Consider the following 26,764-nt stretch of genomic DNA (forward strand, 5'->3'; position numbering starts at 1 on the left):
CCCCAAATCTCTCAGGTGAAAAAAAGGATGAGTCTTGCTTTGTTTGACCCAAGGAGAACTATGGGCAATGAGGGAAAGTTTCAAGGAGGCAGTTTAGGCTCAGTGTCAGAACAAACCCTCAGTATTAAAGATGTGCAGAAAAGGGGTGGGCTGCCCATTTCAATGAGGAAGTTTCCTGATACTTGGATTTTATGTACCCTGCCCATTCCTATCCTATCATTTATAAGAAATTCACAACTAGGGGAGGAAAAAAATCCCATAGCATCATGACCTTTAATGTTTTTAAACTATCACCTCAGAAACAAAGTACCACTTTCCTCAATTAGAACAGAACGACATTGTGCTCCGTGCCTGGGACAGTTATGCCAGAGTAGGGTCAAGACCACAGTGTCCACTAGAGCCCTAAAATACCTTCCTGTGAACAGGCCCAGAAGCAAGGCTTTTGTCATAGATGGTGAGGTGAAGGATAGTGATGTTAGCTGAGCCTCACTACTTAGGCAGCCAGAAAAGGTTCTGCTTAGGGTGAAAGCACTGTGGGATGGACACCATTACTACGCTGACTATTGGTCTGCAGTGTCATCAGACTCCACAGGACTGATCATGAGGGTCTAGTCAGTGTAGCCACTGCCACTGACCACAGCTGGGACCCTAGAGGCACTTCTGTACTTGTAATAGAGCCCGCGGGGCTATCCTGGCTTATTTTGGTACCAGTGTAGATAGTTACCAGTGTTTGAACTGGCCTTACATCCGATGACAGTGGGGTCACTACCAAGGAGGCAGGAGACTTCAGTTAGCACAGGACCCTCCAGCAAACCTGAAATCCCCAAGCAATCATCCAAATACTGGGAAGTCAACTGAAGCAAAGGAGCCGGGAAGCCGGGGCTCCCAGGCAGGGAGAGGGAGGCAGAACCACATTCCGAGCCGGAGCCCAGTGGAGCCACAGGCATGCGCAGAAGGTGCCTCAGCCTCCGGACTACTATTCCTAGAAAGCCGCGCTTGCCTGGGGGGCGTTTTCCAAAGAGAGAGTGGGCCGTTCCGCTCGTCACTTCCTCCAACGCGTTTCCAACGTTATTCCCGATTATTTGCGCTTGCCCCCTCCTGTGCTGAGGCCTCCTGTGTCGGGGTGAGCGGGAGCCGAGAGCGGGAGGAGGCCGGCTGCGGGCGTGCGGTGCGGGCGGAGGCCGGGGGCTGTTGGGGAGCCCACAGAGAAGAGGAGGAAGACGGAGGCCCCCAGGGTGTGGGGGTGTCCGTGGCCGGGGATGGGGTTGGGCTGGGTTGGATTCCAGCCCTCGACTCTAGTCTGCTGCAGCCCCTCCAGGCGCAGGGCTTTCCTCCTGTGCTGAGAGCCTGGCGCTGGGTCGGGATTCCGCCCGGGCTTCTCCTCCTCCTCCTCGGCAGCCTCCAGGAAGCGTCCCTGGTGCTGCTTGCTGTCCGTCTGGTCTCCCGCTCAGCGGACAAGTGGGAGTTTCCGACTCGGGAGCAAGGGACACATAGAACGTGCCCTGCGAGTCTCCTAACTGTCATTTCCTCCCCAGATCCTTTGCCCCTTGTGCTCCAGAAAGGGGATTCGCTGTGGGAAGGAGGATGGTTCCTGTGCTCCTGACAGCCAGAGTTGGAAGGTGAGTGCCAAGTGCTTCTTTCCTGAAATTCCATGTCACTTTAAAGACCATGGGGTACTTTTCCTTCCCCTGTAAGTCTAGAGACTGTAGGGATCAGAGCATCATATATTTAGAGCTAAAAGATCACACAGGAGCCATCTACTTGTCCTCCCAGAGAAATTAACTTATATTTTCTTTGATTTTTTAAAGCGTTTTAAAGTTTTGAGTTCCAAATTCTTTCCCTCCGTCCAGCTCCTCCACCATCCATTGAGAATGCAAACGAGAGGATACACTATTTGCATGAGAAGTCGGGCAAAACATTTCCGTGTTAGCCATGCTTCAAAGAAAAAAGAAGGTAAGAAAAGTGAAATGAAAAAATACGCTTTAATCTAAGCAGAGTTCATCAATTCTCCTCATTTTTCATCATGAGTCCTTTGGAATCTTTGTGGTTCATTGTACGATCAGAGTAGATTGTCTTTCAGGGCCGGTGATTGTTACAATGTTGCTGTCACTGTGCAGAACGTTCTATTTCAGCTCAGTTCCTTTTGCATCTGTTCATACAAGTTTTTCTAGGTTTGTCTGGCCCCTACATCCATTTTAGGTAATCTGAGAGGTGAAGTGGTATTTCTCTGTTGTAATTTGCATTTCTCTATTAGTGAGTCAGAACATTTTTTTCATTGGACTATTGGTAGGTTTGATTTCCTGTTTTGAAAAGTGCTCGGTAATATCCTTTGACCTCTTTTTCTTCGATTACAGGATGGCTTTTATAAGTTTGGCTCAGTTCCCTTTATATTTGAGAAATGAGGCCCGTGTCTCTTGTTTAGTCATAAGTTCTTCCCTTATCCATAAATATGACAGGTAAATTCTTCCTACTCTGCTCATGATATCATCCTTTGTATTTAAATCATGTACGTATTCTGACCTTATCTTGGTATATAGTCTGTGAGATGTTGGTCTATGCCTAGTTTTTGCCAGACTGCTTTTGCAGTTTTTGCAGCACTTTTTATCAAATAGTGAATTCTTGCCCCCAAAGCTTGGATCTTTGGATTTTTGAACCGCTAGATTATTGTGGTCATTTACCTCTGTGTTTTGTGGACCTAACCTATTTCACTTATCAATCACTATATTTCTTTGCCCAAAGCAGATTGTTTTGATGATTACTGCCATTTAATATTTTTAAAAATCTTTTACTACTTGATTGCCTTTCTGCATCATTTTCAAATTGATTACCTTGATATTGTTCACCTTTTCTTCCTGATAAATTTTATTATTTTTTCCTTAGTATGTAGAAAAAATTCTTTGCTAGTTTGATGGGTTTGACACTGAATGAGTAAATTAATTTAGTTCGAATTTTCCACTTGCTCATGAGCAATTATCTCCAGTTGTCTAGATCTGTTTTTATTTGTGCAAAAAAGTATTTTGTAAGTATGTTCCTCTACTTCCTGGGTGTTTCTGCATAGAGAAACTGCCAAGTATTTTATGCTGTCTGCTGTTATTTTAAATGGAATCTCTTGTTCTATCTCTTAATGATGGGTTTTGTTGGTAATATATAGAAATGCTGATGATTTATGTGGATTTATACAACTTTCTGCAATTTTGCTAGTTTTTCATAGTTTCAACTTTGTTTTTTAGTTGGTTCTTTAGAATTCTCTTAAGTATACTTTCATTTTATCTGCAAAATATGATTCTTGTTTCTTTTACCTTATTCCTTCAATTTCTTTTTTTAAAATTACTTTGGCTAGCATTTCTAGTATAATATTGAATAAAAGTGTTGATAATAGCCATCCTTGCTTCACCCCTGATCTTTTTGGGAAAGCTTCTCATTTATTTCCTTTACAGATAATGCTTGCTCTTGGATTTTGATAGATACTACTTATATTAAGAAAAGCTCCATTATTCCTATGCTATGTTGTGTTTTTTAGTAGGAATTGTATTGTATTTTTTTGAAAGCTTTTTCTGCATCTATTGATATGAACATATAGATTTTTGTTGGTTTTGTTTCTGACATAGTCAGTTATACTTGTAGCTCTCCTAATATTGAACCTGCTCTGTATTCCTTGTATAAATACAGACCTTGGGCAAGTCACTTAAGCCCAATTGCCTCATGCTGGGTCATCTCCAGTCATCCTGATGAATATCTGGTCACTGGATTCAGATGGCTGTGGAGAAGAAAGTGAGGCTAGTGACCTACACAGCCCTCCATCACTGAAAACAAAGTCAAGTGCAAGTCATATCATCATTTCTCTGATGGCATGGTCTTCTGTGGCAAGGAAGGATGAACACACACACACACAAACACACACACACGAACACACACACACACACACACACACACACACACACAGCCTGGCACAATGTATAATCTTTGTGACACATTTGCTGGAATCTCCTGCTAATCTATTCTGTATTTTTCCTTGACATTCATTAGGGAAATTGGTTTTGTTGCTTTCTTTCTCTGTTTTTTTCCTTCCCTGGTTTTATTATCAAAAAATATTTTTGTCAAAGAATTCTTTGTTGTTCTACCTTATGAGGTGAGAGTTCAGGCTGTAATCTAGAAAACGGAAGTAAATCCTCTAAACTAAGGCTTACACAGTGAAATTTAACTTTAATCTATAATTTCTAATTGTGTTGAATCACTACAATTCTTAATTACTATTCAGCAATCAATATTCCAAATTTTTCATTCCCTGCTTAGATTCTATAGAACCATGTCTTCACTGAATAACTGTATATTAACCAAATTGATATGATCAGGCATGATCAATATCCATTGGCATTAAATTACTAATAGGGCAATGGAAAGCAAAAACTACAGGATTCAACATTTTATATAAAGTGAGCCATGAGAGATTTGAGTATTACTGTTGCTGATTGATTGTTACAAGTGGCCCAGCAAAAGGTGATAAATCTTTCATGCCTACTCCTTCTGCTTATTGTGGTGGCTAGACAAGAATAAGCTTCCATGACTTAGGAATCCCTTGGCATTGCAGTCTTGGCCATCACCTTGACAAAATCCATTGAAGGCAGTCCCTTTAGGTAAGTTAGCCTTACAGAGAAAATAGTGCATTAGAAAAGTAAAATTTATGTTATCTTCCAGGTTATACAATGGACAAGTGCCTTTGTATCCTAGTAGCCCACTCCCAATGTTCATTAAATCTCCAGTTGAGTTTCGGATGTCTTAGGTTTTTATGTGGTCCCTGGAAACAAATTCTCATGGTCTCATTCTAGAGTAGCTCTTAGTTGATGGCCACTCTACAAGTGGGTCTTCTAGGTTCTTAAGTATTCCTGGTATCCCCTTTTGTAAAACAGATCTTAATACAGTTTAGTAACTACTTGAGGTGGTAAGCTATAGAACATCAAATTAGGAATCTACACGTCAGCCTTCAAAGAATTTTAGTCCAAACATGTCTCTGGCTGTTTTGCATCAAAACCTTCTATCTTATATGGACAGTGCTGTTAATCCTAAAAGAAATGCATGAAGGACTAACCTGTAAAATGAGATCCTCGTATATTTTAAACTTTGTTTCAGAACTAAAACTCATAAAAGGAAAAAAAATTAAGCCTTTAAAACCAGAAAATAGGCTAATATATATTCCATCAATGTCATTTGAATATGAGAGCCACTGGTGTGCACACAAGTTTTGTTACTCCTGCAAATTGTGTGCTTCATTTAATTTTTAAAAATTACACATTCATCTTCACTCTTTTTTATCTGTCTTTATCTAATTCATTCCTTCCCCTTAGGAGGATATTACTATATTAGCATAATAAAAGGATGGTGTGTAGTATTGATCTTCTATAAATTAAACACCTTACCAATTATAATGATGACTCGTTATATAGTGTGTTAAGAAGACCTCATGAGAAAAGGGAAGTGTCTTCTTTATTGTTAACAAGGTTAAGCCTTGAATGGTCTCTATTATTTGTAATTCAAATAACAATTTAAAATTATTCCTAACTATAGTAGTACTGTCCTCATATATTATCCAATCAAAGTTTACTAATATGGTTTATCTCCTTTTTTATTACAATGAAAAAATGAGGCATCATTACATTCACCCTTGTCGTAGAATTTGCTATTTGAAAAAAAAGGGAGAGACATAGCAGCATCAATAGTCTTCCTCAGTTTTGTTTTGTTTTTGGTATGAATCATGGTCACACAGAAGGGATCACTATGAGCCACAGAATTTAGGCTCAGATATACCTAAGTGGGAAAATGTCTTTGCTTACCAGCATGGAGAAACTTAAGTCAAGAGAATCCTACTTTCACCTTTGATAAGTAGGTCCCTCAACTTTCCCAGAGGCAGGAACACTTGGCCTGTCCCTTGATTGATGGACTAGTGAACTTAGAGAAGTAAGACATGCATTGTTGTTTACTTAGTCCTTTTTAGTTGTATTGGACTGTTTGTGACCCTATTTGGGATTTTCAAAGATACTGGAGTGGTTTGCCACTTTCTTTTGCAGCTCATTTGACAGATGAGGAAACTGAGGTTTCTGTGTTAGGTCACACAAGTAGGAAGTGTCAGAGGCCACATTTGAACTCAGGAAGATGAGTCTTCCTGATTCCAGGCCTAGTACCTTTCACACACAGATACCTGAAGTTGAAACTTAGAATAGCAACAGATTAAAGTCCCAAGAGAGTTTTCCTCAAACAGCAAAATTTCACTGATTGTAGCTCAGGGCTTGGTTATTGTTATTTTTCTCATGTCTTAATAAGTATCAAGATATTCTGTTAAACTTTCATGTAAGAATAATTATATTCTGGACTTCTCATGTACAGTTAGCACAGTGGTTCAAAAATGTCATTTCACTGCATACTAATCATTAACAGATAGGCTCTCATGATTTTCCAGATGATCTTATATGAACCTCACTGTTATTTAAAGTTAACTCTTAGGGGCAGCTAGTTGGCTCAGTGGATTGAACACTGGCCCTGGAGTTAGGAGAACCTGAGTTCAAATCCACCCTCAGACACTTACTAGCTATGTGACCCTGGGTAGGTGAATTAGCCCCAATTGTCTCAACAAGAAAAAAGGCTAACTCTTAAATTTTTTTTTCACTTTCTCTGCGAGAGGCCCTAGTTTCTCAAACTGTAGCATTATAGAGTTTTGCCACATGATGTCAGAAGGGCTGGCAAGATCTTATGACCCAGCCTGAGTAGGAAGTCCCATAGAACCTCACATACAAGAGTCTCTTAAGAGGATTTTGCTACTTTTTTTCCCTCCACAGTGATTAATTATTATTCTCTAATTTAAAATAAAATATAACCTATTAAACATGTAGCAGTTTTCAAACACTTTTGTCACATTCTTTTAAGAGTTCAATTTATAAAGGCATTGCCAAATCAATTCCTTTAACTCTCCTAACTTAGCCCTGCCAAGGTACCTTTAGAGGACCATTAAAGGTCACATCTCTCCTTACTTCAAGGCTTTCTGATTGTAGCTCTGTCAGGAAAAACTTCTTAATAAATATTTAACAGAAACTTCTAGCATAACTATTTAAACCAAATCAAAGAAACATTTACTTTGTCAATCACTTAGTTAATTTGTGTTTGTCACATTTCTGCTTAACCCTTCCCAATCTTATTAAATTTCTTTTGTTGTCTTCTATTGATTGGGGAAGGGAGACTTGCAGTATTTGTCAAAGAGTCATTTCCCTAAATCATTTTTTAAAACAGATTCAGTGGAGTCAAAACCCTTCCTCAAAACTCCAAAACCCTTTTACTTTGAAACCTTCCCTTCATACTTCGCCAGTGCTAAGAGATTCCAACTTTGCTTTAACTCTAACCATTCTTCTCTCATCCCTACATGCTTAAATTTCCATCTTTTCTTTTTATATCCCTCCAGTGGACTTTGATCAAAGCCCTTCAACAGTACCCCTTCTGTATTATATTCTGACCCTTCTCTTACTGTCTTCTACTTGCTTAATCCTCTGGTCTTTATTTCTCAATTCTATCCAGGACTGTCTACAGACTTAATAATCATTTTAGTGAAGATTTCCTTTATACTTTAGTACATTTTTATTAGACAAAATCCATTAATTGTAATACTGTCACATTTTGCTTAAAGGCTTCTAAATGTTTAGTTCATTCTGATTTCTTTTAGACCTTTTGGGCAATTGGAATTGGTTACAGTCACATAGTTTTTATAAGTGATAGTCAAATAAAGTCCCTCAGCACAACTGCAGAATTTCAGATCCTTTCTCGTTACTCACTGTAGTGTCACAGGTTTCAGTAAGTAGGATGACTTTGGAGAAGAAGTTGTCTAAACCCCTCTCAAAGTTAACCTCTTCTATGCTAGAGAAGCATTTATCCATTCATTTCACAGAGGACTTTTGGTAATGACAAGGTGGATCAGCCAGAAACCAATGATGGTTTCTCAATTTATAGTCTATTGTATAAAAGCAACTATCACTTTGGTGCTGATACTTATGTGTCTAAAGAAACTCATAAGACCTTTGCTTTGACTATGAATGATCATAGTTACTACTTAACTCTTCCTTTCACAAAGTTTGTAATATTTTCCAATACTGTAAGTTGTGAAGGTATTGTATCTAATCAAGCAGTTAAGAGTTTAACTTTTGTCTTTCATCAAAGAAGAGTTAATTTTCTGAAGACTTTGAATCGACAAAAATCTTTATCATATTAATTTTTGGATTAAATTAAATGCACTAATGCTTTATAATCACTAATGTTAACAGTTTAAAATCTCAGTTTTCACAAGGGCCATTAACTGCCAAGATTTCAAATTTCAGGGCTCACTGTTATCAGCTGGTTTAAATTTGTTCAAATATTTATTTACTTTTAGTTTTCCACATTTACTTCCATAAGATTTTGAGTTCCACAATTTTCTCCCCTTCCTCTGTCCCAAGATGGCGTGCAATTTGATATTGGCTCTACATATTCATTCATATTAAACATTTTCAATTTTCACATTAGTTGTGTTGCAAAGAAGAATTAGAACCAATGAGAAGAACTAAGAGAGAAGAAACAAAAACAACAAAAAAGAGCAAATACTGTGCTTTGATCTGCATTCAGATTCCATAGTTCTTTTTCTGACTGTGGATAGCATTTTCTATCCTTAGTCTTTTGGAATTGTCTTGTATCCTTCCATTGCTAAGAAAAGCTAAGTTAATCATTGCACAATATACTCCTTCTCTTTGCCTTTATAATGATAAAGTTCTTAAGAGTTATAAATATCATCTTATCTTGTAGAAATATAAACAGTTTGACCTTATTGAATTGTACATTTCTTATTTCTTTTTTACCTTTTTGTGTTCTCTCTTGTATTTAAAAATCATATTTTTAAAAATTTAGCTGTAGTCTTTTCATTAGGAATGCTTGAAAGTCCTCTATTTCATTAAATGTGCAATTTTTCCCCTGAAGGATTTTACTCAGTTTTACTGTGTAGGTGACTCTTGGTTGTAATACTCACTGCTGTACCTTCTGTAATATCATATTCAAAGCCTTTTGTTTCTTTAAGCTGCAAAATCCTGTGTAATCCTGACAGTGGCTCTGTGGTACTTGAGCCATTTCTTTCTGGCTGTTTGCAGTATTTTCTCCTTGACCTGACAACTCTGGAATTTGGCTATTATATTCCTGGGAGTTTTCCTTTTGGAATCTTTTTCTGGTGATCACTGAATTCCTTCAATTTCTATTTTGCCCTCTTGTTTTAGAATATAAGGAAAATTTTCATTGATAATTTCTTGAAAGATGATGTCTAGGCTCTTTTGCTAGGGGTGGCTTTCATGTAGTCCAGTAATTCTTAAATTATCTCTCCTGGATCTATTTTCCAGGTAAGTTGTTTTTCCAATGAGAAATTTCAAATTTTCTCTTTCTTCTTCTTTTGATTTTGTCGTATTGTTTCTTGAAGTCTCATGGAATCATTCATTTCTACTTGCCCAGTTCTGATTTTTAAGGAATTGTTTTCTTCACTGAGCTTTTGTACCTCTTTTTTCATTTAACCAATTCTGTTTTTTAAGAAGTTATTTTCTTCTGTGAATTTTTGTATATCTTTTCCCTGTGTGTTTCTTTTACCTAGCTCTTGATAATTTTTTCATAATTCTCTTGCATTGCTCTCATTTCTTCTCCCTTTTCTTTTACATGTCTTGTTTTATTTTTTGCTTTTTTTTTTTTGAAAAAAATAACAAAACCTTTTGTCAGCCCTTCCAGAAGTTGTTTTTGGGCGTTAGATGTATTTCCATTTTCTTTGAGATTTCATGTGTCGCCATTTTGACACTATTGTCCCTCTGCAAAATTTGTGCCTTGATCCTCTCTGTCACCATAATTATTTTCTGTAGTCAAGTTCTTTTTATTTACTATTTTTTTGTTCATTTTTCTATTTTATGCCTTTGTGCTTTTATGTCATAATTGGGCTCTAGTCTTGCACTGTCCCAAGATTCAGGCTCAGGTCCTTGTTGGTATCTTTAACTGGTCCTCAGGGCTTACTCTCCAACCCCAGTGAAACAGACCTTTCCTGCTGTGCTGGTAAACTGCTTCCCTACTCCTTAATTGGTTCTGAGACTTTTTAAATATTGTTTTTAGGGGAATTCAGGAAAGTTTTAGGGGGTTTCTTCACTCTGCCATCTTGGCACTAGAATTCCCTTAATAGTTGTTTTTGCTTGCAATTGGGAGAAAATAATTTTTTTTTTTAAGAGATGAAGGTGACTACTTTAGTGGTGAAGAGATTATGCTGATTGCTCAAAGGATCTGAGAATCTTTAGCCTGCAAGGAAAGACTTAGGACCACATGATAGCTATGTTTTACTATTTCATTTTCATTGTTTTATTTCAGCAATTAGAGAAGACTTAGGCATACTACTGTTTGAGCTCAGAGGGTAGAATAGGAGCCATGGGTGCAGGTTGTAAAATTGATATCATTGGAACCACTGAAAACAGTAAGCATTAATTAAGCACTTACTGTGTGCCAGGTACTGTGTTGAGTGCTGAGGATATAACAGAATACAAAAATAGCCCATGCCCTCTAGGAGCTTGCAATCTAATGGAAGAGGAATTTTTAAATGCTTGCTATGTACCAGGCTCTGTACTGTGTTACATGTAAATGAAACAGTCCATACATTCAAACTTCATAACAGTCAAAGTTATACCTGGGTAATCTAAATATTTTGGTGTTTCAGGAATCAGTGACATTCAAGGATGTGGCTGTAGAATTCACCTGGGAGGAGTGGCTACATTTGAACCCTTCACAGAAAAAGTTGTACAGGGATGTGATGCTGGAGAACTATAGGAACTTGGTCTCTTTGGGTAAGAACAGCTACTCCTTTGGAGTTTTGATATATACCTTTTGAGATATAAATAAATAAATAAATGGGGGGGGGGAGAGAGAGAGAGAGACAGAGAGAGAGAGACAGAGAGAGAGAGAGAGAGAGAGACTTTAAAGATTTTAGCAGTTATTCTTTGGCATACAAAAGGATGATATTCCTAATCCTTTTGTAGCCAAGAAACAGGAAAAGGTCTTCGCCTAGTATGACTGGAAACTGAGTTCTTGATTTACTATTGTCTTAGGTCCTCTCATTGTTTCAAATCCAAGATTTTCTGTTTAATCCCAATGGAGGTATGATCATACACAAATATTCCCATTGTCTAAGGAGGGAGTATGTCAAATGAACTATTTTCCCAAAGCCCAACTCTGTAACTCATTCCCACACACTGTAGACTATCCTTCAGTGGTCATTTGTACCATCTTTGAGGCCTTCCTAGCATGCCTATTTCCTCTCTTCCGCACTGCCCCTACCCCCCCCCCCCCTAAAAAAAAAGAACTTAAGCTACTTTGGGATTCTTTTATTAAATTTTATGGATGTTTTACTTGAGGTCAGTTCTCCTTCCCTCTCCTCCACCTAAAAAATAATCCTGCTTCTCTCCTCATCCAGACTACTGGTTAAAAAAAAAACAAAACAATTTCAAACAACATCAGCTAAGATAACCAGTGCCCTCAGTGATATAAGATACATTCTGATCTCTCATTCTCACACCTCTCTACTGAGAGTAGGGTGGAGTATTTAAATAATTTTATTTTAGATAGAATTCTTAAATTACCATCCCTAACATTTTTCTCTTTTCATTGAACAGGATTTTCAGTTTCCAAGCCAGATGTGATCTCCCAAATGGAAAGAAAGGAAGCATCTTGGATGTCAGAGAGAGAGACCCCAAAAAACAGCTATCCAGGTGACTACCTAAAAACTAAGCAAATGAATTATTGTAAAGTACAGTTCTGTTCATCGTTTTAGGTCAGAGTTCTTAGAAAATGTTGAACAAGTGGTCTTATTATAGCTTTTTGGTCCTATTAAAAAAAGCTGTGTTTTGTTTTTTTTTTAAGAAATTATTTTTTTATGCTTCTCTTTACTCACATCTAACAATGCTGTCCAATAAAGTTGTTCCCTGAATACAGGTTAGGTATTTCTCTTCTGTTCTTTGAAGATTATCTTAACTTAGGCAAGCATTCTTCAACTTTATTTCCATCAATTCATTCCCCCTTTTAAAATAAGCACATTACTTAAAATATTAACAAGTTCTTTTCTTCTGAGTCTCCTGATATTTTCTTCTGTGGTTTTTATGCTCATGTTGCTTTCCTACTGTTACTTTTTAGAGCATTTAATCATAAGCCAATTCCCCTTTCTTCAGTCTGTCATTTTATATATCATCCTGTTTTTCTTTATGCTTTGAAATTACGTTTATAAAGGCACAATGATAGATTCCTATGACATGATTTGTTTAGTCATAGCCCTGTTACTGAGTCTATAGGTTTTTAGTATTGTGCCATTTCACATACAGCTGCTGTAAATATTTTTGAGAGAATTCTTTGCATTCAGTAAAATTTTGAGGCTGTATACCTAGTAGTGGGATCATTGGATCAATGAGTATGAACAATTTTGTAGAATTAGCTTAAATTGTATGTTATTTTTCAGAGAAATGATAGCAGCTGATCAAGTACCTATTTCAGCATAACTGCCAAAATTTCTTGTAATTTCAAAGTATCTTTGCTAATCCGATGACTATTTGTTGATATATCCAAATTGTTTCATTTTGACTTCTTTGATTACCTGAATTTGAATAATGTTTCAGGTAACTTTTAATAATTTCTCTAGTGAGAACTACTAGTATGTCTTGATCATTTTCACTTTTGGAATTGGATCTTACTCTTACAGATTTGAATCAGTCCCTTACAAAGTAGATTTATTGGACTTTTAGCAGATATTTATGAAAACAGTTGTCTGATATGACCCTCTTTTTCCTCATGTTTCTTTATTCTCCTAACTTGACTTATCTTTCTATCTCTCCTCACTTTAAATTGGTTGATTCTCCTTATTCTTTCTGTTCATTGTTTTCTCTTCTTATTTTTGTCTCAGATGATAAGGATATATTTGCAGGCTCTTAAAGGCATATAATTTTTGTGGATAGTCTTTCATTTCCTTATTCCATTCAAATATTGCCTATTTACAGTAAAGGCTTATTCATCCCTCCAGGTAATTTCATCATAAGTTAATTCATTTATATATATATATACGTATATATATATATATACGTATATATATATGTATATATATATATATATACATATATATATACGTATATATATATATATACATATATATATATACATATATATATAAACTATGAGTCATTACATTTTCACACAAGCTAAAAGTGTGATCCTTATTGAAAGATCATGGAGACTAGCCCTCTCAGGTGGGAATGATAGAGAATAGCTCTAAAACCTTTGAGCAACTACAAACCTTGGGAAAGGGGGAAAAGGCAGAGTTTGTCAACCCTTTATTCTTCTTTTCAGAAAGCAAAGAATTTACTAGAGAAAAACCTTATGAATGTAAGGAATGTGGAAAGGCCTTCCATTTCAACTCAGAACGTAATCGACATCAAAGAATTCATACTGGAGAGAAACCTTATAGATGTAATGAATGTGGGAAAGCCTTCCGCCTTACTGTACAACTTACTCTACATAAAAGAATTCATACTGGAGTGAAACCTTATGAATGCAACGAATGTGGAAAAATTTTAAGTAGTAAAACATCACTTAAAGCACATAAGAAAATTCATACTGGAGAGATGCCTTATGAATGTAAGGAGTGTGGGAAGGCCTTCAGACAAAGGATACAGCTTACTCGGCATCAGACAGTTCATACTGGAGAGAAGCCTTATAAATGTGATGAATGTGGAAAGATCTTAAGAAGTAATACTTCACTTAAGGCACATAAAAAAATTCATACTGGAGAGATGCCTTATGAATGTAAGGAGTGTGGGAAAGCCTTCAGACAGAGGATACAACTTACTCAGCATCAGACAATTCATACTGGAGAGAAGCCTTTTAAATGTGATCAATGTGGGAAGATCTTAAGAAGTAATACTTCACTTAAGGCACATAAAAAAATTCATACTGGAGAGATGCCTTATGAATGTAAGGAGTGTGGAAAGGCCTTCTACTTCAACTCAGAGCGTAATCGACATCAGAGAATTCATACTGGAGAGAAACCTTATGAATGTAATGAATGTGGGAAAGCCTTCCGCCTTACTGTACAACTTACTCGACATAAAAGAATTCATACTGGAGAGAAACCTTATGAATGTAATGAATGTGGGAAAGCCTTCCTTCGGAATTCAGATTTCATGAGACATCAGAGTATTCATACTGGAGAGAAACCTTATGAATGTAATGAATGTTGGAAGGCCTTCTGTCATATTGCCGAACTTACTCAACATAAGAGAATTCATACTGGAGAAAAACCTTATGAATGTAAAGAATGTGGGAGGCCCTTCAGACTGAAGACACAGCTTACTCAGCATCAGAGAATTCATACTGGAGAGAAGCCTTATAAATGTGATGACTGTGGGAAGGCCTTCAGGCTGGGGAAACAATTTATTCAACATCAAAGAATACATACTGGAGAGAAGCCTTATGAATGTGATCATTGTGGGGAGGCCTTCAGACTTAGGCCACAGCTTACACAGCATCAGAAAATTCATCATGGAGAAAAACCTTTTGTGTGTAACGAATGTGGGAAAGGTTTCTTTGGGAATTCAGATTTCATGCGACATCAGAGTATTCATACTGGGGAGAAAGCTTATGAATGTAAAGAATGTGGGAAGGCTTTCAGACTAAGGACACAGCTTACTCAGCACCAGAGAATTCATAGTGGAGAGAAGCCTTATAAATGTGATAAATGTGGGAAGGCCTTCAGAATGAAGAAACAGTTTAGTCAACATCAAAGAATACATACTGGAGAGAAGCCTTATAAATGTAGCCATTGTGGGGAGGCTTTCAGACTGAAGTCACAGCTTACTCAGCATCAGAAAATTCATAATGGAAAAAAGCCATTTGTATGTAATGAATGTGGGAAAGGCTTCTTTGTGAATTCAGATTTCATGCGACATCAGAGTATCCATACTGGAGAGAAACCTTATGAATGTAATAAATGTGGGAAATCTTTCAGACTGAAGAAGCAGCTTATTCAGCATCAGAGATTTCATAGTGGAGAGAAGCCTTATAAATGTAACAAATGTGGAAAGGCCTTCAGAGTAAAGGAACAATTTCATCAACATCAAAGGATACATACTGGAGAGAAGTCTTATGAATGTAATTATTGTGAGGAGACCTTCAGACTGAAAACACAGCTTACTCAGCATCAGAGAAGTCATCATGGAGAAAAACTGTTTGTGTATAGCGAATGTGGGAAAGACTTCTTTTGGAATTCAGAATTTATGCGACATCAGAGTATTCATTCTGGAGAGAAACCTTATGAATGAATGTGGGAAGACCTTCACATGGAAGGAACAGCTTATTCAGCATTAGAGAATTCACACTGGAGAGAATTCTTATAAATGTGATGAATATGGGAAGGCCTTCAGGCTGGGGAAACAATTCCACATCAGAGAATATGAATTAGAGAGAAGCCTAATATATGTGGAAAGGCTTTTAGACTGAGGAGACAGCTTACTTTACACTAGAGAATTCATTCTAGAGAAAAATTTGAATAGAATATGTCTTGAAACACCTTCTGCATGATTTCAAAAGTTACTCTGCATCAGAAAAATATGTATGAGAGAAAACTTAAGAATGTAATGTGGGAAGGCTGGATAAATTCCTTATGAATGTAAGGTATGTGGGAATACCTTCAACTACAACTCAGAACCTATTTAATGACAAAGTATCCTTACTAGAAAGAAAAGTTATGAATGTAATGCTTTTGAAATCCTTCTATCTGAAATCAGAACTTCTTTGACATCTAAGAGGTCATACTACTGAGAAATAGTATGTATGTGAGAATGTCTGTAGTGGCATTACAGAACTTATTTGACATCAGAGAATTCATACTGGAGAAAAACCTTGTGAAAGAAATTAATGTGAAAATGTCTTCAAACTGTGTGCCCTCCTTACTGTTCATCAGAGAAATTATACTGGAGTGGAATGTTGTGCATTTAGCAACTATGGGAAGGCTCTCACACTGAAAAACAGGGCAAAGCCAGGATGGTGGAGTGAAGCTAGCATTTTTTTTTCTGAGTGCTTCCAACACATTCATTCTACAATAACTTTAAAAATGTACCAAACTGAATTCTGAGTGAGAAAGTGAAATAAAAGTCACTGCGATTTCTATTTCCAACAGGAACCTAAGAAGTCAGAGAGGTATGGAAACCATGAGGTGGGAACTAGCCAGGAGTATAAGGGTGTAAGCTCAGCAATGAAAAGCCTAGCACCCAGGGAAGTTACAGAGTCTGAACATTTGGTCAAAGAGATTCCAGGGGGTCATGTGCTAGCACTACTTGTAGGATCAGGTGCCATTTGGCAGCACCATCACTCATTACTCACTTCTAAGTTCTATGTCCAGGGTAGAGAGGAGCAGTTACAGTAGCAAGGGAACAGATAACCTTACCTGGTTATAGTAAGATACCAGCTTACAGACCTATAGGGCAGTGACCTGACTTCTCCGCAGACCACAGTATCTTAGAAGCAACAAAAACTAGCAAGTCCCTAGACTTAACCTCAGAAAACAGTACTACATTAAAATTAGAAGAACATATTAGATAGCTGCCCCCAGAAGCAATCAGAGCCCAACACTAACAAAAAGTCTAAACTTAAAGAAACAGGCTAGAAAAATTATCAACTACAGTAAAAGAACCTGACAATAAAAGCTTCTGTGGGCACAGGGAACCTTGACAGAAACTCAAAGATAATGATGTATAAATCTCTACAATGAAAGCCTCAAAGCAAAATGGAGATTGGGCAGAAGCCCAAAAGGAATTCCTTGAAAAGCTCAAGAGAATTTTTTTTAAGAGATAAATTTAAATCAAGTAAGAGTCATAATGCAGTTTGGGAGAAGAAATAAGAGCAATTATAACTCAAGAATTAACAACTTGGTAAAAAATACACAAGTTCTGAAGAAAATAACTTCTTAAAAATTAGAATTTGCTAAACAGTTAAAAGGAGGACAAAAATCTCATGGAAGAAAACAAATTATAAAAATTAGAATTGCTCAAGTGGAAGCTAATCCATGAAACACTATGAAACAAAATATTGTTCAAAGACTGAAAATATTCTTTTTGATGTGAAACATCTCATCAGAACTGACCTGGAAAATAGACCAAGGAAAGAAAACTTAGGAATTATTGTACCATCTAAAAACCATTATTTAAAAAAAAAAAAGGCTAGACATCATATTTCAACATTATAAACCAAAACTGTCCAGATGTATTAGAATCATAGGGCAACATAGAAATGTAAAGAATCCACTGATTTCCTCTTGAATGGGATCCCAAAATGAAAACTCTTAGGAATATAACTGCCAAAAATTGAGAGTTTCCGGGTCAAAGAGAAAACACTGCAAGCAGTCAGAAAGATGCTATTTAAATACCATGAAACCATAATAAAAATTACATAAGCTTGTAGGAACAGAAGGCTTACAGTATGATATTCCAGATAGCAAAGGAGTTTGCATTATAACCAAAAATGACCTACCCAGCAATACTGAGTATAATGTTATGGGGGAAGGAGAGAATGGATATTTGATAAAATAGAGAATTTTCAAGCATTCATGATGACAAGATAAGCTACTGAATAGATAATATGGCACTTAAACACAAGATTCAGAAAAGCATAAAAAGATAAGCATGAGTGAGAAATCATAAGGGAATTCATATGGGTAAATTGTTTTTATTCCTAAATATACTCCTTAGAACCCCTAAGAACTTTTTTATCCTTAGAATAATTAGGAGACTACTTAAGAGGACATAGGTATGAGTCTAGTACATTAGGATAATCTCAAAAGAAAAATGAATGGTTGAGAAAGGGATGCACTGGGAAGAAGAGGGAAAGGAGAAGAAGCATAGGGAAAATTATTTCATAAAAGATATGCTCGGATGACGTTTTACAGTGTAGTGGTAAATTGAGATGGAGCAGGCACACTCTCATCTGAAGTGTTTCAGAAAGGAAAGAACTACACACATGTGTGCACACACATGCACAAGTTGGGTTATAAATTAATCTTGCTCAGGAAAGAAAGTCTGAAAAGGGGCTAAGAGAATGAGGGAAGGGGGGGTGGAGCCAAGATGGTGGAGTAGAAGAATGGATTTGTAGAAGCTCTCCCCCCATAGCCCATAAAATATCTGTAAAAAATGTCTCTAAACAAATTCTAGAGCAACAGAAGCCACAAAACGACAGAGTGAAAGAGATTTCCAGCCCAAGAGAGCCTGGAAGGCCAACAGGAAAGGTCTATCGCACCAGGCTCAGAGCAGAGCACAAGCCAGCCTTGGCTGTGCACACTGACAGGACTGAAAGAGGTTTCAGGAAGTGGAATCATGGGTAGCAGCTGCAATTCCCAGATTTCTCAACCCCAAAACACCAAAGACAGCTTCAAGGTCAGTGAGAAAGCTCTTTCACCTGGGTAAAAGGGGAGCACGGTCCATCCAGCCCCAGCCCCGACCTCAGGGTGGTGGAAGCCACTGCGGCGGCAGCGTCTACTTTGGTAGCCCTTGGTCTAAAGATCCTGGGGGAGTCAAGCAGCTGATCTGGGTCTCAGTTCTGAGTGGCAATCCTGGGATGAGGAAGAGCACTGGCATGGTGGAGCTGGTGGTGACTGTGGAGAGGGAATCGCAGATTCTGGGTGGATAAGAATGCTTGTGGATGCTCACAGAGCAGAGAGCAGACCAGAAGAAAAGTAAACTCCTCTTCCTTAATTGTACAACCTTGAAGGAACTGAGAACTTACAGGTCTCTAGAGCATACCCTCCACTTGACAAAGGATTTAAAATTCAAGTAACTGGCTGGGAAAATGCCCCAAAAGGGGAAAAAGTAAGACTACAGAAGGTTACTTTCTTGGTGAATAGGTATTTTCTTCCATCCTTTCAGATGATGAAGAACAAAGCATACCATCAGAGGAAGACATAAAAGTCAAGTCTTTTCCATCCAAAGCCTTCAAAAAATATGCAGTGGTCTCAGGTCATGGAAGAACTCAAAAAGGATTTTGAAATCAAGTAAGAGAAGGGGAAGAAAAATTGGGAAGAGAAATGAGAGCAATGCAAGAAAATCATGACAAGCAAGTCAACAGCTTGCTAAATGAGACTCCCAAAAATGCTGAAGAAAATGACACCTTTAAAAATAGACTAACCCAAATGGTAAAAGAGGTCCAAAAAGCCAGTAAGTAGAAGGATGCTTTAAAAAGCAGAATTGACCACATGGAAAAAAGGTTCAAAAGCTCACTGAAGAAAATAGTTCTTTAAAAATCAAAATGGAGCAGGTGGAAGCTGATGACTTTATGAGAAACCAAAGACATTACAAAACAACCAAGAGAATGAGGGAAGGAGTGATTAGAAGGAGGGTAGATTGAGAAAGGCATTAGTGAACATCAAAACAGACTGTTAAAAGGGGGGACAGGGTAAACAAAAGAGAAATAGAAGACAATAGAATTGAGTGCAAGACATAGCAATTATAACCGAATGTGAATAGACAAACTCACTAGGAAGACAATATATTCAGTAATAGCAATGTTGTAATGATAACTGAAAGATTTAGCCACTCTGATGAAACATGCTCTCCTCCTGCAGATACAGAATTGATTTAGAATGCAGATTTTGAAGCATACTTTTTCCATCCTTTATTTTTCTTGCCTCCTCCCCAGCCCCACTTGCGGAATATGGATAATACAAAATATGTTTTACGTAATCATTTGTATAACAGGTATCTTACTACTTGCCTTCTCTGTGGTCTGGTGAATGGGTAGAAGAAAGGAGAAAATTTGGAGCTAGAAGTTTAAATAAAATTTAAAATGCTGCATCAGTCAGTTTCATGTGTTGTTAGGCAGGATGAAGAGGCTGAGACCCTTCCATTGTCTACCATGCATGTTTTCTCTCTACTCTTTCCTGGATACATTGGTGGAATAATCTTCCTAACCTGCAACTAAGATAAATGGAATGCTGCAAATAGGGATTGTTACTTTGACACTACTCTTCCTGGGGATGGAGATCTGCTGTATGCCCCTTCTTTGGGATTCAGCAGAAAAAGGGCACCTGGAACAGTGACTCCATGTCCCCTAAAACTTGTAGAGACAAGGCCCATAATCCTAAAATTTATAGTTGTGTGATCCACAAGATGGTGACATGTTTCATTTTCACAATCATCTACCTCGTATCAATTTTAAAAATGTGTCAGATCTACAGTAATTAGAGATAACTTTGCAAAACAGGAGTCCCCAAAATAAAAGCCTCAAGAAATGACAATGAGACAGGGAAAAACTTGGAGCTATAACTTGGTGTTTTACTCCCTAGTCCATATACCATGCATGACAAAGTGTGGGCAAACCGTTATAGGACTGATCTTTGGTATCAAGCTGTCTGGGTGTCTGAATGTTCTTTCCTGGAAGTGACTCAGTTTGAACATGAGATAGCTCATGAGAGATGAAAGCCTAAATCTGCACAACCACCAGAAAGAAAGGACATGCATTTGGTGTGGAGGACAGAAGATGGCACCAAAGACCTGCCTGAATACAAAGTCCCCAAAGGTTTCTGTGCTTGTGAGATAGGGGACTAGGAAGCCAGCTTTCCTCTAAGATTTGAGTAGGGGCAAATGGACATCAAGATGTTGAAGAACACTGTTTTTCTGACTCATTACTCTGTGTTTCTCTGACATAACTAAGGCAATTTTTTTGTTACTTGTGACCATAAAGGAACCATGGACACACAAGCAGCTCCAATAGCTGTTTTCTCAATTCATATTTCTCTGATGTCATGGTCCTCTTCCAAAAAGAAGAACAAACATAATTCACATAAAGTGATTGCTAACCAGTTTGTAGTTTTATCATTTGGTCAAGATAAAAAAAGATAAATTAGGGATGGTCTAATGGTAAAAGACAGATGGGATTTGTACACTTGGTGGGGAGAGGCCTAAAGCTAGAAGATTGATAAAAGTACACTTAACGATGCAAAGTATCTGAGTTATGACAGGGGTATTCTAGGAACAAGTACTGTAAGTGGTGCAGTAACTACTACTGTCCCTCCTAAAGAGGGCATTCTTCTCGATAGGAATGAATTTATCCATTGTTTCTTCAGGACAGCAATACATAGTCTACACATAGATTTTTGTCGCAATGTCATGTTCTTTTGAAACCCAATGAGAGATGGCAAGCCTAGGCAAGCCTCAGATTAAAGGAAGAGGAGACAAAGAGTGCGAAGTAGAGCCAGAAACAAACTACTTGGTGAATGAGAAAAAAATCAGAGGGAAAAATCAAGAGAAAGTCTGGCTACAAAATATAACAAGCATTTACTGAGTACTTACTATGTGCCAGGTTCTGCCCTCTATGGAAGGTTAGCTATGGAAATCAGGATGTCACCAATCACTTAAGAGTCAAAATTAACCTTTTTATATTCCCTTAAATTGCCATGAAGTGTATGGGGCAGTAGCTTTAAACATGACTGTATCCAGAGAGTAGGAAAATCAACTTCAGAAGCTTGATAGTGAAGCCTTCTCTTGCTGGAGAATTAAGGGACTGAGATTTGGAATGAGGTGCAGACATGGTCAACATGTTGATTTGTCTTGCTTGATTATACTTGCCTTTTTTAGCAGGAACTTCAACTTAGGAGGTGGAGTGAGTTACTGGGAAATGATGGGGATAGAGACTGGAACTGTGGCTTCACTGATAATAAGGAATTCCTAGATGAGTGAATGCCCTCTTCCAGTGCAGGTCAACACCTTCTCTGTGACTTCTAATCTTAGAGAGTTGCCTACAATAGCAAATGTTTAATTGTTGTCCCTTAAATTAAACCACAAGTATGTATCAGAGGTTGAACTTGAGCTACGGCCTTCCTATCTCTCATCCCATCTCTAGCCACTATATGATGCTGCCTTCAGGAAAAGTGATAGCAATTTATTTAAAAAGGGGCAGAGTTCAGTAATATGTTTAAAAATAAAACAGTAGAAAACAAAAAGCACAAGGGCACTGAATTTTGTTACTACCTTGATAAATATAATGTGCACTTTAAAAAACAAATTGCATAGAAGAAGAGAGTTAATGACTTTGTCTCCCATACTCTTGGGATTCTTTATGAATCACTAAACACCAGAGTAGAAAGAGCAGTAATGGGTCAATTGGAAGTTCTGTCACTTATTACTGAATGTTAGGTCACAGTTCTGGGTAGAGAGGTTCAATAACAAGGGAGCTGAGACTCTATATGTGTAAGGAACAAAATCCAAAAACTTAGTTGTGAGACTTTGACCCTGCACAGAAGCCTTCAGTGGGATAAACTAGAGGAGACCAAATCCAAGGGAGAGTCAGCAGTTCAGTTGTTCTGAAGCTACAGAACCTTCCAGGGGCAACAACCACTGAGTTTAGCAGCAGTTTATGGAAACTAAGCTCACACAAGCCAACTGACCCAAATCTGTATCAGGAACTTCATATAAAGAGTTGTGAACAGGCCTCTTCCTGGATCCCACCACTGTGAAATCACCAGGAACTCAGAGGCCCCCACACTGAGCTATGGAAGCAGTAAAAGTATGTAAAAAAAAGCTCAAACCAAATATTCCCCCTTCCACAGAGGTGAGCAGAGCCCAACACTAGCATGAAGCCCAAAGTCAAGGAGTAAGGAAGATAAATGAACAAACAGCTACTGTGAGGTCAGGAAAGCTCAAAATAAACTCACAAGGTAGTAATATCAAAATATCTTCCAGCAGTGCAGATTGGATACAAACCTAACAAGATTTCCTAGAAGCTAAAAAAATCCCATATGATTTAAAAACACAAACTCATATTTTTATTCAGAGTTCTGATTTCTGTATATAGGTTCTAATTGCTAACTTCATATGTGCATCTTCACATTGTCTGTAACACTACCCTGAACTATTTTAAATATCTTTTTTAGGTTGATAAATAAGATACAGAAGGAAAATAGAAGGGAAGTATAGTTGAAAAGGTTGCAAGTCACCGTTATGAAGCCATGCCAGACAGAACTTGATCTCCTTACCTTTTCAGACTGGGTTCACTGCCTCTGGGGAATATGGGTCTCTCATCTTCCATTCTGATATATGGGAAGTTCCCCATTTTGTTATCATGGGGGCCAATTCTTTTTCCTGGGGCGCATCCTTCCTGGGGTGTCCAACCACCCTGCCCAACTGCTTCATTTTTATCAACCAAATTCTTGAATCTCAGTCCAATGGGTAAGTGGCCCAAAGTTCTCCTAGTGCAGAGGAGATAGTGATAGGAGGTGAAATCTGCTACTAGAAGTCAGTTGCAACTCCCCCTGGAATTGTGCCTTTAGAATGAGAGGTCTTCAGAGAATTCTTATGGCAGAGAATTTAAAGAAAGAGCCGGGGGTAGCTTTTTCATCCATGTCACTTCTCAGGTGCTTTTGTCTCTTTCTTCTCTCCAGTTTTGACGGTCCACTTCGGTGGCTGGAAAACTACTACCTCGTGGAAAGGCATTTGGGGTGAGCATCCCTTACCTCAGATTCTCTTTCCTCCCTTCTGGAGAAATACAACCTTACATCTTATTTCTATGTAGGTAAAATATTTCCAAATACAATACATAGGCAACTGGAGTCCGACCCTCCCCCTCCACTCATTCCACCTTCTGCATGAGGCAGGAGAACACTGGGTCCAACATCCCGAGGAAACCAAATGGTCACCCATGGAACTTCTTACCTCAGCAGGGGGGTCACATAAATTTACATGCTCCACATCCCAGCTTTCAGTTCATTTTGCACAACGCCAGATGTTAGCACACAAGGATCTATTCCATGTGGCTTTATCACTTGGGCATTCGTCCCCATCCAGAATGTCTGAAAGTAACATCATTTCCTTAGTTATTCTTCTAGACAGAAAATAAATTGATTTGGTTCAATTCAATCAATATTCATTAAGTGACTACTCTGTAAAAGGCACATGCCTATATACATACAAAAAATATAGCCCTTGCCCACAAGAAGCTAACAATAAAATAAAAGGATATAACCAAAAATATAAATATGATGCAAGAAAGGAGTGATACAAGAATGCTTTGGGAAAATTTTTAAAGGAAGAGATTGCTCTTAGCTGGGGGAGTCAGGGAGAGCTTTATGGAGGAGGTGACACCTAAGCTGAACTTTGAAGGAATAACGATATCTCAGGATTGGTAGGGACCCCAGAAGCCAACAGTCCAACCCACACTTGAACAAGAATCCCTTCCCCTGATAGAACCAACAAGTCACCATCTAGCCTTCTCTTGAATACGTCTTGTCAGGTGGAACTCACTACCTCCCACAGGAGCTTTTGGATGATGTTCATTTTCAGTCATGTCCAACTCTTCATGACCTTATTTGGGGTTTTCTAGGCAAAGATACTGGAGTGGTTGGTTTGCCTTTCTCCAGCTCGTTTTATTGATGAGGAAATGGAGGCAAATAAGGTTAAGTGACTCACCTAGAGTCACATAGCTAGTAAGTATCTGAGGCCAGATGTGAACTCAGGAAGATGAATCCCCCTGACTCCAGACATGGTACTCTATTCACTACACCACCTAGGTTGTCCTGACATCTAGTGAAAATTTGCTTCGCTGGACCATTCTTCCTTTGCTCTGAGAGAAATGGTTATTTCTGCCCTATATTAATAAGCAATTATTGTATTAGGACTAAGTTTCCCTCCTCCTATTTCTTCATGCAGAAACAGGCAATTCAGACAGCCTTAGAAGTACAAGGCTGATAGTGAGATGATATCTTGGGTGAAACTTACTCAACCAGGAATATAGATCTGATCCAAAGGTAAAGAAATTTAGTTTAGGTGAACTAGTGGATTCTGGCCCATTGTGTTTTAGTCAGGTCTAGGTGGAAGAGAATTCTTCCTTTTATCTAGATTACCCTAGACAGGGTGGTATGGGTATAGATAAGTCTCTTTGTCCAAGACTGAGTGATCAGAATCATGTCCCCCAGACCCTCATTATAATATTCATTCTCTCATTACTTGTTAACTAATCAAAATTGATTTCTACCTCCAGGAATACTTACTCTTCCAAGGGCATATGAGAATTGAGTGGGTTCCATGAGGGGTCTTTGGTTAATGAGAGATAGCCCAATGTCTGTCCTTTTATTAATTATCTACTAGCAATAATTAATAAAATGATTAATTACCCAGAAACTATGCCTCTTAAACTTTTAATATGTCACAGCTCCCAGGTCTGCCTTCTGGGGCTAGAGAAGAATTTCAATAGGTGGAGCCTCTGTTGGGTTTCCAGGCAAAGGTCTGAAAGTCTGTCATAAATAAGGTGATTAAGCCTATGTCTCTGTCATTCTGCAGGACTTGAAGGAAACAACTTCCTCTCTCTGAGCCTTAGTTTCATCATCTGCAAAATGAGAGGGTTGGTATGGTCTCATTGGACATTATCCTTCTGTCCCTACAACCATTCTCTCATCTGACCCTTTCTCTGTGCTCATATTACTATCCTCTTAATTCAAGTTCATATCACCCATTTGCCTACATGGTTGCAACAACCTCCTAATTCCTAACCTCTATGGTCCATCTTATATACTGCTGCTAAAGAACGGTCTTTATGTGTAGATCAGGTCATGTGATTCCAGTACTCAAGCCAGGGAATCCATATGGCCTCTAAGATAAATAAACTACTCTTCTGTGAGATGTGAGAATGGAGGTCAGAAGAAACATTAATGCTGAACAAATAAATCTAAGACTCAGATGCAAAGAGATGGTAATTGAATCTATGGGAGCTGCTGAGATCACCAAGTGATGACAGTATGTATATATGTATATGTGTATGTGGAGAGAGAGAGTGTGAGGGAGAGAGAGAGAATGGAGAAGACGACCCATGATAGAGCCTTGGGGGATGCCCATGATTAGGTGATACCATCTAGAGGAAACTCTCATAAAAGAGACATTGAGGGAGAGCTCAGACAGATAGAAGGAGAACCAGGGGACAGCAGTGTCATGATAACCTAAAGAGAAGAGAGTATCCAGGAAGAGAGAGTGATCCACAGTATCAAAGGCTGCAGAGAGGTCAAGGAGGAGGATGATGGAGAAAAGGCCATTAGATTTGGTGATGAAGAGGTCATTGGGAATTCTGAAAGTGACAGTTTCAGTTGAATGATGAGGTCAGAAGCCAGACTGTAGAAATTTAGAAGGGAGTGAGAGGAAAGGAAAGGGAAGCATCAGTTGTGGATGACCTTTTCAAGAAGTTTAGCCAGGAAATGGAAAAGAGGTATTGAATGGTAGCTAATAGGAATGGCTGGATCAAATGAGAATTTTCCCATTCTGAAGACTTTCAGGGTCATGAAGATGATCTTGGCTTCTACTGGGCTATGCTGACAGAAGAAATGCTTTTAGAAGAGCCCAACATTGGAATATCTCAAGTACAGATCTGGTGGTACAACCAAACTCTAGCCTAGCTAAGTTCAGTAAGGGTTAGGACCAGGTGGTAGTACTTTTGGGCACTGAAACTGACTGTATTTTAACTAAGCTACAGAAGCATTTTGGCGATGGAGGAAATGTCTTTATGGATGAAGTCAGGGATTTAAAAATTAAATTATACTGGTTTTAAGATCAATTCAACAAGTATCAATAGGACTTTTGGTACCAAGATGGTGGAGTGAGGAAGGAACCCTCTGAAGCCTCCCAAATTCCCCTCTGAACAACTAGAAAATCACCTCAGAATTGATCTAGGAGCAGGGAAGTAGCTTCTC

General features: G+C 38.2%; 2 protein-coding genes across 2 annotated transcripts in view; one reads left to right on the forward strand and one right to left on the reverse strand.

The window, feature by feature from the left end:
- The window catches only part of LOC140521639 (uncharacterized), a 264,697-nt gene that overhangs the window by 154,389 nt on the left and 83,544 nt on the right, over positions 1-26,764 (reverse strand). The window lies entirely within an intron of this gene.
- On the forward strand, positions 1,852-25,208 carry LOC140521640 (uncharacterized). The gene is made up of 4 exons (XM_072636877.1): positions 1,852-1,953; positions 10,733-10,859; positions 11,685-11,780; positions 13,402-25,208. Exons 1-4 carry the CDS (start codon positions 1,933-1,935, stop codon positions 15,369-15,371), a joined length of 2,214 nt encoding a protein of 737 aa, XP_072492978.1. The 5' UTR covers positions 1,852-1,932; the 3' UTR covers positions 15,372-25,208.

Source organism: Notamacropus eugenii, chromosome 1 (assembly GCF_028372415.1).
Source record: "Notamacropus eugenii isolate mMacEug1 chromosome 1, mMacEug1.pri_v2, whole genome shotgun sequence".
Lineage (NCBI taxonomy): Eukaryota > Metazoa > Chordata > Mammalia > Diprotodontia > Macropodidae > Notamacropus > Notamacropus eugenii.